The sequence below is a fragment of the Gobius niger genome (assembly GCF_951799975.1).
Source record: "Gobius niger genome assembly, chromosome: 9".
NCBI lineage: Eukaryota > Metazoa > Chordata > Actinopteri > Gobiiformes > Gobiidae > Gobius > Gobius niger.
The window spans coordinates 1,398,423-1,412,096 of record NC_136860.1 but is presented as its reverse complement, the minus strand read 5'-3'; the positions used below and the strand labels follow the sequence as shown (position 1 = coordinate 1,412,096).

Genomic DNA, 13,674 nt, shown 5'->3' with positions numbered 1-13,674 from the left:
CCGGGGGAGGTCAGAAACACACGCTTACCTCAACCCGGGGGAGGTCAGAAACACGCTTACCTCAACCTGGGGGGGTCAGAAACACGCTTACCTCAACCCGGGGGAGGTCAGAAACACACGCTTACCTCAACCCGGGGGGGTCAGAAACACGCTTACCTCAACCCGGGGGGGTCAGAACACACGCTTACCTCAACCCGGGGGGGTCAGAAACACGCTTACCTCAACCCGGGGGGGTCAGAAACACACGCTTACCTCAACCCGGGGGAGGTCAGAAACACACGCTTACCTCAACCCGGGGGGGTCAGAAACACACGCTTACCTCAACCCGGGGGGGTCAGAAACACGCCTACCTCAACCCGGGGGGGTCAGAAACACGCCTACCTCAACCCGGGGGGTCAGAAACACACGCTTACCTCAACCCGGGGGAGGTCAGAAACACACGCTTACCTCAACCCGGGGGGGTCAGAAACACGCCTACCTCAACCCGGGGGGGTCAGAAACACGCTTACCTCAACCCGGGGGGGTCAGAAACACGCCTACCTCAACCCGGGGGGGTCAGAAACACGCTTACCTCAACCCGGGGGGTCAGAAACACGCTTACCTCAACCGGGGGGGGTTAGAAACTCGCTTACCTCAACCGGGGGGGGTCAGAAACACGCCTACCTCAACCCGGGGGGGTCAGTAACACGCTTACCTCAACCCGGGGGGTCAGAAACACGCCTACCTCAACCCGGGGGGGTCAGTAACACGCTTACCTCAACCCGGGGGGGTCAGAAACACGCTTACCTCAACCCGGGGGGTCAGAAACACGCTTACCTCAACCCGGGGGGTCAGAAACACACGCTTACCTCAACCCGGGGGGTCAGAAACACGCTTACCTCAACCGGGGGGGGTCAGAAACACGCTTACCTCAACCGGGGGGGTCAGAAACACGCTTACCTCAACCCGGGGGGGTCAGAAACACACGCTTACCTCAACCCGGGGGGGTCAGAAACACGCTTACCTCAACCCGGGGGGTCAGAAACACACGCTTACCTCAACCCGGGGGGTCAGAAACACGCTTACCTCAACCCGGGGGGTCAGAAACACGCTTACCTCAACCCGGGGGGGTCAGAAACACGCTTACCTCAACCCGGGGGGTCAGAAACACACTTACCTCAACCGGGGGGGGTCAGAAACACGCTTACCTCAACCGGGGGGGTCAGAAACACGCTTACCTCAACCCGGGGGGGTCAGAAACACGCTTACCTCAACCCGGGGGGTCAGAAACACACGCTTACCTCAACCCGGGGGGGTCAGAAACACACGCTTACCTCAACCCGGGGGGGTCAGAAACACGCTTACCTCAACCCGGGGGGGTCAGAAACACGCTTACCTCAACCCGGGGGGGTCAGAAACACGCTTACCTCAACCCGGGGGGGTCAGAAACACACGCTTACCTCAACCCGGGGGGGTCAGAAACACACGCTTACCTCAACCCGGGGGGGTCAGAAACACGCTTACCTCAACCCGGAGGAGTCAGAAACACGCTTACCTCAACCCGGGGGGTCAGAAACACGCCTACCTCAACCCGGGGGGGTCAGAAACACGCTTACCTCAACCCGGGGGGGTCAGAAACACACGCTTACCTCAACCCGGGGGGTCAGAAACACGCTTACCTCAACCCGGGGGGGTCAGAACACACACTTACCTCAACCCGGGGGGTCAGAAACACGCTTACCTCAACCCGGGGGGGTCAGAAACACACGCTTACCTCAACCGGGGGGGGTCAGAAACACGCTTACCTCAACCCGGGGGGGTCAGAACACACGCCTACCTCAACCCGGGGGGGTCACACGCCCTGCAGTTAAGTTAACCCGGGGGGGGGGGGTCATCCATCGCTCTAAACTTCTGTCGTTTTTCAGATTTTGACGGAAGAAAAACCTCCTCCGAAGATCGACCTGTCTCTGCTCAAACCCTCCGTGCTTCCTGTCAATCACAGCCCCGCCCCAGGCTCCGCCCCTGCATCCGCTAACCCCGCCCCTCTTCCTGTTGGCTCCGCCCCTCAGGGCAGGACCTCGGCCCCCTGGACCCAGAGCCCGGTTCAGGCCCCGGAGTCCGGCGCTCGGAAGCCGCTGGCCCACACTCGGAGCGCGGGGGCGAGCTCGCTGCAGTCGCACTCCCCCACCACCGTGAGGCGCTTCGACTCCCAGAGCCTGCTGTCCGACAACTCCATCTCCTCGTCACGCTTCGACCTGGCCGAGGGCGCCGCCTTCCCCGAGTGAGTCCACGCTCACACAGGCCTCTCAGCCCCCGCCCAGAGCATTTCCTCCAGTACGGCTTTACGCAAATCTAAAGGCGCCTTGGAAAACGTGTCAAAATAGCGACGAGGATGAAAACGTGAGGAAAAAAGTGACAAAAATGTGTCACGAAAACAACAAAGCAATGGAAAAAAGTGTCAACAAGGCGACGAAAGAGATGAGTTTTGATGACTCTGGTCGGTCTTAGCTTTCAAATGAGGCGTTACACTACAGTCTGTGAGCTCCAGTTGAGAAGCTTTTCGGTAAGGGATAATGTATAGAACGCTGGTCATTATCGGGAAAATAAGCACCGACAGGGCGAACCGGACCCCGACGCGAAGCGGAGGGGTCTTGTTTCGCCCTGAAGGTACTTATTTTCCCGATAATGACCAGCGTTCTATACATTATCCCGCTTATTATACGGCCATTTGCCAACTGAACACACAACATAAACTTCGTACACTTTTATGAAGGTCGAAAGGTTTATTTAATGACTTCCGCGACAAATAGTTCCCAAAAGTTTGCGCGTTGCTCGGCAACGTTTTGCTAGGCTAGAAGCAGCAAGGCTAGTAGCTAGCGTAGCTACTTAGTTGAAGGCGCAGTTTGAGAGGAGTAATGGTGGTGAATCTCTTGGTAAGTTGAAAGTCAGACTCACGCTAACTTCACGAGCAATTCCCCCAACTTCTCTCTCAGTGACGGGGACAGAGATAGTGTCGCTACTACGTACGCGCGGAGTGATATGAAAGCACGAACTCCGTTGCCATTGGCAGCGGTCATTATTTTTCTCAGAGGTCCTTTATCAGAAAATAATGACCGGTAGAACGTTGGGAAATCCCATTCAAATCAACGGAGCTTCTACTTACGTTGTGAAGAGCTGTATAATAAATGTAGATAAAACTGGAGACAATGCTCAGTTAAGGGGGGGGCAGGAGGTTAACCCCCACCTTAACGAGTCAGGTCAGTTATATCTATGGATCTACCCAAATCTAAAAGCTTCTTGACTGGAGCTCACAGACTATAGTGTAACGCCTCATTTGAAAGCTAAGACTTAAAGCAGTGCTAAGTAACGTGTTTACCTTAATAAATCCTTTTTGTAGTCAGTAATACAAGTGTTAATGGGATGATGGGGGGGTCTTTCATCTCCCCCTGGTGTCTCTGGCCGGGTCGGAGTCACTAATACACACTAATGGAATCATGAAGGAGAAGCTAACAGGCTAACGGGCAAAGCTAACTGTGGGCTAGCACCACTTAAACAGTATTTACAGCCAAGTCTGAGTGAAACAATGATCTCCATTGGCCCTCTTTCGTCTTTTTACTGTTTTTTGTAACTGTTTTGTTGCTTTTGTCCAGGAAGTCAAACATTTTGGAAACCATGGAACAATATGAAAACAGTTAGAAATAACTTTTGAACATTTTGAAAAATGTGGGGAAAAAATGTTTTTTTTTATCACATCATTTTTGAAAAAATATGAAAAAGTTTTGAAAACAGTTTGATATTTCTATTTTTTGTCTACATTTTGCATTTTTGTTCTGTTTGGAACAGTTTTGAAAATGAAAAAAAGAGGGGGTATTCTGCTTTTTTCAGTCCCACAGCACCAGTCTATATCACACTACAGTGATGACAAACCTTCTGTTGGTCTGTAAATGCAGTAAATTAGAATAACTGCCTTTTATAAAATGTCTCTCTCAAATTGGCTGTAGCGAATGTCTTGAAATAGGCCTCTGTCTCTTTAAAGCAGTACTAAGTAACTCTTCCCCCTAGAGGCCATAAGCGCAACTGCAGGTGTCGTAGCAAGTCACGATTTTTTTAACTTATTAATTGTCTTGGAGAGTAAATACTACGCTGACAGGAAAGGCGAAGGGACAGGGGGTTACTGTGCATCCAATTATACAACGGAAATATTTTTTTTCACTCAAACTTTGCTGTAAATACTGTTTAAAGTGACGTTAGCCCGCAGTTAGCTTTGACCGTTAGCATGTTAGCTTCTTCTTCGTGATTCCATTAGTGTGTATTGCTTTCTCCGGACCGGTGGCAGTCAAGTTGCAAACATGGTTTTCTGGTCAGAGACACCAGGGGGAGATGAAAGACCCTCCAATCATCCCATAAACACTTTTATCACCCCCACAGGGACTACGGAAAGGATTTATTAAGGTAAACACGGTACTTAGTACTGCTTTAAGAACCTCTGAGCCTTTAGACACGCCCCCTCCACACGCTGTCTGTGGCATCAGTGGGGAGGGGGTTCTGCTGAGGAGCAGTGGTTGGTTACTCGGCTGGTGACGAAAGCTCGGAGGCGTCTCCAGGAGGTGGGGGCGTTCCTAGGAGGACTCAGGCAAACCTATCCCTAAAATGGCCGCCATCAGAGTTTTTACAGATTACTCAGAAATACGTGAATGTGCCAAGGCAACACTTCAGGCATGTTTTTAATGAGGGAGTGACAGAATAACAGGATGGAAAGCTTGAAAAAGTCAATTTTGCATAATACCCCCCCTTCAACATTTTGGACCTTTTTGGAAATTTTGTTCATGTTTTGAAATTTTTTTGAAAACTTGAATTTTTTGTGAAATAATGGAAAAGTTTTGAAACGTTTGAAATGTCCTCCAACATGTCTGTGTCGCCCCCTGGTCTTTCCCACGCTTCTTCATTCACAAATACTGACATGTTTGGTATCCATGTGTAGCACGAAAGACGCTGTAATCCAAATATGGTCATTTCCTGTGTGGGAGACAGCGGCGGCTAAAGAGAAATATACAGACTAAACTTTAACATCATCTGACCTTTAGTCGCTCCATCAGACTCCACACCTTACAGACAGAGATTTAGAATGACAGAGAAGTGTCTCTCCATGGTTGTCTCGTGTCTGCAGCAGAAGTCTGACCGCCATGTCTCTGTCCCGGCAGGGCCGTGAGGAACCACACCGGCTCCTTCGGGGAGATCCACCTCACAGTGAAATACGCCACTCTGAGGAACAAGCTGATTGTGCTGGTGGACGCCTGCAGGTCAGAGCGAGTCTGGGTTAAACGGGGGGGGGGGGGGGGGTGATGTATCTCACTGAGTCTGACCCTGTCCCCCCCCCTCAGAGACCTGTTCCCCTGCAGTGACAACGGCACCGACTCGTACGTTCGTCTGTATCTGCTCCCGGACCAGACCTGGATGCACCGGAAACGCACCAACGTCAAGAGGAGGACGCTCTGCCCCGTGTTCAACGACAAGTACGGCCTCAGCCCTGGTTCAGTCCTGGTTCAGTCCTGGTTTAGCCCTGGTTTAGTCCTGGTTTAGCCCTGGTTTAGTCCTGGTTTAGTCCTGGTTTAGCCCTGGTTTAGTCCTGGTTTAGTCCTGGTTTAGCCCTGGTTTAGTCCTGGTTTAGTCCTGGTTTAGTCCTGGTTTAGTCCTGGTTTAGCCCTGGTTTAGTCCTGGTTTAGCCCTAGTTTAGTCCTGGTTTAGTCCTGGTTTAGTCCTGGTTTAGTCCTGGTTTAGTCCTGGTTTAGCCCTGGTTTAGCCCTGGTTTAGTCCTGGTTTAGACCTGGTTTAGTCCTGGTTTAGACCTGGTTTAGTCCTGGTTTAGTCCTGGTTTAGTCCTGGTTTAGTCCTGGTTTAGACCTGGTTTAGTCCTGGTTTAGCCCTGGTTTAGCCCTGGTTTAGTCCTGGTTTAGCCCTGGTTTAGTCCTGGTTTAGCCCTGGTTTAGCCCTGGTTTAGCCCTGGTTTAGTCCTGGTTTAGACCTGGTTTAGACCTGGTTTAGTCTCCAGCCCGTCCTCTCGTCTGCAGGTTCGAGTTCGACGTTCCGTACGACGGGGCCAAACTCCGTAAGTTGGACGTCGCTGTGAAAAACCACCGGATGTTTCACACTCGAGAGCGGAAGGACATCGGGATGGTCAGGATCAGCTGTTACTCATTCATGTTTAACCTCTTCAGCCCGACGGTCCCATCTGTGGACACCAGGGGGCGCCTCCACCCTCCTCAGTGTAAATGTGAACTGACTTTCTTCAGAGTTAGACTTTAGGTCAGACATGAGTGACAGAAACATGAGGCTAAACACAGTGAGCTCTTTGTTTCCAGTAAAAAGGCTGAGGCCTCATTGCTCTTCAGGCACAGACTGAGAAGTGAAGAAGGAAGTCATGGAGCTTCTTCTGCTGCATGTAAGAGTCAGATCATATTCTGAAAATCAAATATGGTAAAAACAACAAATATAGGAGAAATTATTACAATAACAAACCCATGATTGATGCTTCTGAAGGTTGAATAAATCTCCATATATCTGATCTGCTGTAGGTCATGTGTGAGTCGTGGTGGTCCTGGTGGACCATGACAGATGTGGACAGGACTGTGGTAGATCTACTTTCACTTTGGAGAAAATAGTTACTATAGTAACTGTTGAAGAAATGAACCTCATGAGCTTCTTCTGTAACATCTGTCCACATCAGTCCTGCTGCACCACGACTCAGAGGAACTGGGACAAACATGACTCTACAGCAGATACACATGACAAGGGTTTGTTTTTGTAGAATGAGAGTTATTAATAATTAACTCATATTTTAATTATATGCAGGATTATTCACACTTATTATGAAGGAAAACTTAAATTTCAGTCTTTTATTGTTACATCCAGCAGAAGTGTAATGTTCTAAAGCAGAAGCTCCATGACTTCCTCCTTCACTTCTCAGTCTGTTCACTGGAAACAAAGAGCTCAGTGTATTTAGCGTCATGTTACTGTGACTCACGGTGTCTGACCTACAGTGTATCTCTGAAGCCAATCAGATCACAGAGACTCAGAGTGGGCGGGGCTCAAATGTGACCAAACGCCCAGATCTAAGATCTGAGACTAAAATAATAAAACCCAGGGCTGAAGAGTTAATGTGATAATGTTTCTCCTAAAACCTGCTGAACTCTCCAGGTGCTGCTCGATCTGGCTCAGCTGGACATCCTCAAAGGCGTCACAGACTGGTGAGTCCACCCCCAATACCTAAACCACGGAGAACTAAACCACGGATAACTAGACTAATAAGGGCCAGACGCCGCAGGTGAACAGGGAAAATACATTCAGACATAAACATTACAATATTTAGTGTAGGCGTCAGTGGAAAAGCATTTATCACATTGTTCCGGCTCTGTCACAGTCATGGTTCTGTGATCAATAAACTGGAGGAAATCAGGAATTAGATACTGAAATATCCTTGTGAAAAAACCTTCATGTTGGGAAAGTTTGGTGCTTAGAAATCACAAACGCCTTTAAATACACAGCTGCAAACATCTGGATCGTTCTTCATCTGCAGTGTTCGAGTTTGATGCTAACGGCTAAGCAGGCTAACGCTAACGGACTCTAACGCCACCTCGATATAACATCTGTTTATAAATCTGTGAACAAAATCTGTGAACAAAGTTCTCCTCCTCCTCCTTCTTCTCCTCCTCCTCCTTCTTCTTCTTCTTCTTCTCCTCCTCCTCCTTCTTCTTCTTCTTCTTCTCCTTCTTCTTCTTCACCTCCTCCTCCTCAGAGTTGGTCACTGTATTTACATGTTGGGATCACAATGGTACTGTAGTAGCAGTAGTACTGTAGTAGCAGTAGTGCTGTAGTAGCAGTAGTACTGTAGTAGCAGTAGTAGCAGTAGTGCTGTAGTAGCAGTTGTACTGTAGCAGCAGTAGTACTGTAGTAGCAGTAGTACTGTAGTAGCAGTGATACTTCATATAGTATTTGTGATCTGTGTCCAGGTTTGAGCTGACTCTGCCGGGGCTGAAGAGACCTTAGCAGGACCCACCAGCAGGGGGAGCCTTTTCTTTCACCTCTGTCCCACTTTGAAATGTTCCACTGTTTATTTGGTCGATGTCAGAGTAAAAGTACAGTTTTCACTTTCCGGGTGGTTTATCGTTGGTTTATAACATTCCCACATCCTTTAGACTCTAAATATTCATATGTTCTTGTTGATAATATAACATGTTACTTCTGGAACGAGGTGGAGCTTCCATGGTTTCCTCTGGTCCTGGTTCTTTAAGGTCTGGTGTTTATTCCTCTGTTAAACACTTAAATGTACATATTATTGTTATTATTATTATTTATATTCCATGTACTGCAGTAGTGTTGTTTTCAGGGAAAGACGAGCGAATGTTACTGACATGACCTTAAACAATATTTCGTTTATCAGAGGTTTCAGGCGGGGACACACTAGAGCGGGGGGGGGGGGGGGGGGGGTCCAAACGTTCTCACTGAGGGCCCTCAGACCTCACAGAGAACTTCACCTCCACTGTATTCAAGTTCAAGCAAATTCAATACAATGTTAACTAAGCTTTTTAATCAAATGTACTTAAAGCTTCTATTAACAGATGTTGATTTATTATTTATATATATTGCATGTGTGTCCCTGACTTTATTCTCGTTAAGTGACTTGTTTCAGACTTAACGCTGCACTAACTGTACGTTTGTTTCTCATAAAGACACTGATGTTGTGAAGCCCGAGTGCTGCAGGTTTGAGGGTTTGTCTCTTTTATATCATGTTCTTGTGCCTTTGTACTTTAAATGTGAGCCGTTGTAATAAAGCAGTAAAAACACTGAGTTTTGTTCATATCTTTGTATCGTCTACAGGACGTCCCACTTTAGTAAAAGTAAGTGACGAATCTGTTTGAACAAATGTGGCTGAATCATGTTTACGGGACACGACGGGGACGAATCTCTTTGTTTTGGTGAGTCAGTGGAGCTGACAGGACATCTGCACAGCGCCACCTGCTGTTCATAGAGTGCATTATTAGGCTTTTGGACAAATGGACTTTGGAGTCTGCACATGAGAGAACTTGCTGTTGGCCCATGTACAGAGGTTACTTTGCGTCTGGTAGATTGGCGCCACCTGCTGGTCACAGTCAGCTGCACTCATCAGCAAAATGTGGACAGAGCCAGGTTTAGCCTCTGCTGCCCCTCCTGGTGAGACTCTCCTCCTGCATTAGCCTCTGCTGCCCCTCCTGGTGAGACTCTCCTCCTGCATTAGCCTCTGCTGCCTCCTCCTGGTGAGACTCTCCTCCTGCATTAGCCTCTGCTGCCCCCTCCTGGTGAGACTCTCCTCCTGCATTAGCCTCTGCTGCCTCCTCCTGATAAGACTCTCCTCCTGCATTAGCCTCTGCTGCCCCCTCCTGGTGAGACTCTCCTCCTCCTGCATTAGCCTCTGCTGCCCCCTCCTGGTGAGACTCTCCTCCTGCATTAGCCTCTGCTGCCTCCTCCTGGTGAGACTCCTCCTGCATTAGCCTCTGCTGCCCCCTCCTGGTGAGACTCTCCTCCTGCATTAGCCTCTGCTGCCCCTCCTGGTGAGACTCTCCTCCTGCATTAGCCTCTGCTGCCCCCTCCTGGTGAGACTCTCCTCCTGCATTAGCCTCTGCTGCCTCCTCCTGGTGAGACTCCTCCTCCTGCATTAGCCTCTGCTGCCCCCTCCTGGTGAGACTCTCCTCCTGCATTAGCCTCTGCTGCCCCCTCCTGGTGAGACTCTCCTCCTGCATTAGCCTCTGCTGCCTCTCCTGGTGAGACTCTCCTCCTGCATTAGCCTCTGCTGCCCCCTCCTGGTGAGACTCTCCTCCTGCATTAGCCTCTGCTGCCCCCTCCTGGTGAGACTCTCCTCCTGCATTAGCCTCTGCTGCCTCCTCCTGGTGAGACTCCTCCTCCTGCATTAGCCTCTGCTGCCTCCTCCTGGTGAGACTCTCCTCCTGCATTAGCCTCTGCTGCCCCCTCCTGGTGAGACTCTCCTCCTGCATTAGCCTCTGCTGCCCCCTCCTGGTGAGACTCTCCTCCTGCATTAGCCTCTGCTGCCTCCTCCTGGTGAGACTCTCCTCCTGCATTAGCCTCTGCTGCCTCCTCCTGGTGAGACTCTCCTCCTCCTGCATTAGCCTCTGCTGCCTCCTCCTGGTGAGACTCTCCTCCTGCATTAGCCTCTGCTGCCCCCTCCTGGTGAGACTCTCCTCCTGCATTAGCCTCTGCTGCCCCCTCCTGGTGAGACTCCTCCTCCTGCATTAGCCTCTGCTGCCTCCTCCTGGTGAGACTCTCCTCCTGCATTAGCCTCTGCTGCCCCCTCCTGGTGAGACTCTCCTCCTGCATTAGCCTCTGCTGCCCCTCCTGGTGAGACTCTCCTCCTGCATTAGCCTCTGCTGCCTCCTCCTGGTGAGACTCCTCCTCCTGCATTAGCCTCTGCTGCCTCCTCCTGGTGAGACTCTCCTCCTCCTGCATTAGCCTCTGCTGCCCCTCCTGGTGAGACTCTCCTCCTGCATTAGCCTCTGCTGCCCCCTCCTGGTGAGACTCTCCTCCTGCATTAGCCTCTGCTGCCCCTCCTGGTGAGACTCTCCTCCTGCATTAGCCTCTGCTGCCCCTCCTGGTGAGACTCTCCTCCTGCATTAGCCTCTGCTGCCTCCTCCTGGTGAGACTCCTCCTGCATTAGCCTCTGCTGCCTCCTCCTGGTGAGACTCTCCTCCTGCATTAGCCTCTGCTGCCCCCTCCTGGTGAGACTCTCGTCCTGCATTAGCCTCTGCTGCCCCTCCTGGTGAGACTCTCCTCCTGCATTAGCCTCTGCTGCCCCTCCTGGTGAGACTCTCCTCCTGCATTAGCCTCTGCTGCCCCTCCTGGTGAGACTCCTCCTGCATTAGCCTCTGCTGCCCCTCCTGGTGAGACTCTCCTCCTGCATTAGCCTCTGCTGCCCCTCCTGGTGAGACTCTCCTCCTGCATTAGCCTCTGCTGCCTCCTCCTGGTGAGACTCTCCTCCTGCATTAGCCTCTGCTGCCCCTCCTGGTGAGACTCCTCCTCCTGCATTAGCCTCTGCTGCCTCCTCCTGGTGAGACTCTCCTCCTGCATTAGCCTCTGCTGCCCCTCCTGGTGAGACTCTCCTCCTGCATTAGCCTCTGCTGCCTCCTCCTGGTGAGACTCTCCTCCTGCATTAGCCTCTGCTGCCCCCTCCTGGTGAGACTCTCCTCCTGCATTAGCCTCTGCTGCCTCCTCCTGGTGAGACTCTCCTCCTGCATTAGCCTCTGCTGCCCCTCCTGGTGAGACTCTTCTCCTGCATTAGCCTCTGCTGCCCCCTCCTGGTGAGACTCTCCTCCTGCATTAGCCTCTGCTGCCCCTCCTGGTGAGACTCTCCTCCTGCATTAGCCTCTGCTGCCTCCTCCTGGTGAGACTCTCCTCCTGCATTAGCCTCTGCTGCCCCTCCTGGTGAGACTCTCCTCCTGCATTAGCCTCTGCTGCCCCTCCTGGTGAGACTCTCCTCCTGCATTAGCCTCTGCTGCCCCTCCTGCTGAGACTCTCCTCCTGCATTAGCCTCTGCTGCCTCCTCCTGGTGAGACTCTCCTCCTGCATTAGCCTCAGCTGCCTCCTCCTGGTGAGACTCTCCTCCTCCTGCATTAGCCTCTGCTGCCCCTCCTGGTGAGACTCCTCCTCCTGCATTAGCCTCTGCTGCCCCTCCTGGTGAGACTCCTCCTCCTGCATTAGCCTCTGCTGCCCCCTCCTGGTGAGACTCTCCTCCTGCATTAGCCTCTGCTGCCCCCTCCTGGTGAGACTCTCCTCCTGCATTAGCCTCTGCTGCCCCTCCTGGTGAGACTCTCCTCCTGCATTAGCCTCTGCTGCCTCCTCCTGGTGAGACTCCTCCTCCTGCATTAGCCTCTGCTGCCCCTCCTGGTGAGACTCTCCTCCTGCATTAGCCTCTGCTGCCCCTCCTGGTGAGACTCTCCTCCTGCATTAGCCTCTGCTGCCCCCTCCTGGTGAGACTCCTCCTGCATTAGCCTCTGCTGCCTCCTCCTGGTGAGACTCTCCTCCTGCATTAGCCTCTGCTGCCTCCTCCTGGTGACACTCTCCTCCTGCATTAGCCTCTGCTGCCTCCTCCTGGTGAGACTCCTCCTGCATTAGCCTCTGCTGCCCCTCCTGGTGAGACTCTCCTCCTGCATTAGCCTCTGCTGCCTCCTCCTGGTGAGACTCCTCCTGCATTAGCCTCTGCTGCCCCTCCTGGTGAGACTCTCCTCCTCCTGCATTAGCCTCTGCTGCCTCCTCCTGGTGAGACTCTCCTCCTGCATTAGCCTCTGCTGCCCCTCCTGGTGAGACTCCTCCTGCATTAGCCTCTGCTGCCCCCTCCTGGTGAGACTCTCCTCCTGCATTAGCCTCTGCTGCCTCCTCCTGGTGAGACTCTCCTCCTGCATTAGCCTCTGCTGCCTCCTCCTGGTGAGACTCTCCTTCTGCATTAGCCTCTGCTGCCCCCTCCTGGTGAGACTCTCCTCCTGCATTAGCCTCTGCTGCCTCCTCCTGGTGAGACTCTCCTCCTGCATTAGCCTCTGCTGCCTCCTCCTGGTGAGACTCTCCTTCTGCATTAGCCTCTGCTGCCTCCTCCTGGTGAGACTCTCCTCCTGCATTAGCCTCTGCTGCCTCCTCCTGGTGAGACTCTCCTCCTGCATTAGCCTCTGCTGCCTCCTCCTGGTGAGACTCTCCTTCTGCATTAGCCTCTGCTGCCTCCTCCTGGTGAGACTCTCCTCCTGCATTAGCCTCTGCTGCCTCCTCCTGGTGAGACTCTCCTCCTGCATTAGCCTCTGCTGCCTCCTCCTGGTGAGACTCTCCTTCTGCATTAGCCTCTGCTGCCTCCTCCTGGTGAGACTCTCCTCCTGCATTAGCCTCTGCTGCCTCCTCCTGGTGAGACTCTCCTTCTGCATTAGCCTCTGCTGCCTCCTCCTGGTGAGACTCTCCTCCTGCATTAGCCTCTGCTGCCCCTCCTGGTGAGACTCTCCTCCTGCATTAGCCTCTGCTGCCCCCTCCTGGTGAGACTCCTCCTGCATTAGCCTCTGCTGCCTCCTCCTGGTGAGACTCTCCTCCTGCATTAGCCTCTGCTGCCTCCTCCTGGTGAGACTCTCCTCCTGCATTAGCCTCTGCTGCCTCCTCCTGGTGAGACTCCTCCTGCATTAGCCTCTGCTGCCCCTCCTGGTGAGACTCTCCTCCTGCATTAGCCTCTGCTGCCTCCTCCTGGTGAGACTCCTCCTGCATTAGCCTCTGCTGCCCCTCCTGGTGAGACTCTCCTCCTCCTGCATTAGCCTCTGCTGCCTCCTCCTGGTGAGACTCTCCTCCTGCATTAGCCTCTGCTGCCCCTCCTGGTGAGACTCCTCCTGCATTAGCCTCTGCTGCCCCCTCCTGGTGAGACTCTCCTCCTGCATTAGCCTCTGCTGCCTCCTCCTGGTGAGACTCTCCTCCTGCATTAGCCTCTGCTGCCTCCTCCTGGTGAGACTCTCCTTCTGCATTAGCCTCTGCTGCCCCCTCCTGGTGAGACTCTCCTCCTGCATTAGCCTCTGCTGCCTCCTCCTGGTGAGACTCTCCTCCTGCATTAGCCTCTGCTGCCTCCTCCTGGTGAGACTCTCCTTCTGCATTAGCCTCTGCTGCCTCCTCCTGGTGAGACTCTCCTCCTGCATT

The 13,674-nt window shown here is 52.5% G+C and overlaps 1 protein-coding gene across 1 annotated transcript in view; it reads left to right on the top strand.

The window, feature by feature from the left end:
• esyt3 (extended synaptotagmin-like protein 3) overlaps positions 1–8,095 on the top strand; it is a 30,115-nt gene extending 22,020 nt beyond the window's left edge. The window contains exons 18-23 of the mRNA XM_079562781.1: positions 1,905–2,260; positions 5,181–5,279; positions 5,361–5,492; positions 6,048–6,153; positions 7,174–7,223; positions 7,986–8,095. Of these exons, the coding sequence (XP_079418907.1) occupies positions 1,905–2,260; positions 5,181–5,279; positions 5,361–5,492; positions 6,048–6,153; positions 7,174–7,223; positions 7,986–8,022 (780 nt within the window). The 3' untranslated portion in view covers positions 8,023–8,095. The remainder of the gene's footprint in view (positions 1–1,904; positions 2,261–5,180; positions 5,280–5,360; positions 5,493–6,047; positions 6,154–7,173; positions 7,224–7,985) is intronic.
• The last annotated feature ends 5,579 nt before the right edge of the window (positions 8,096–13,674 follow it).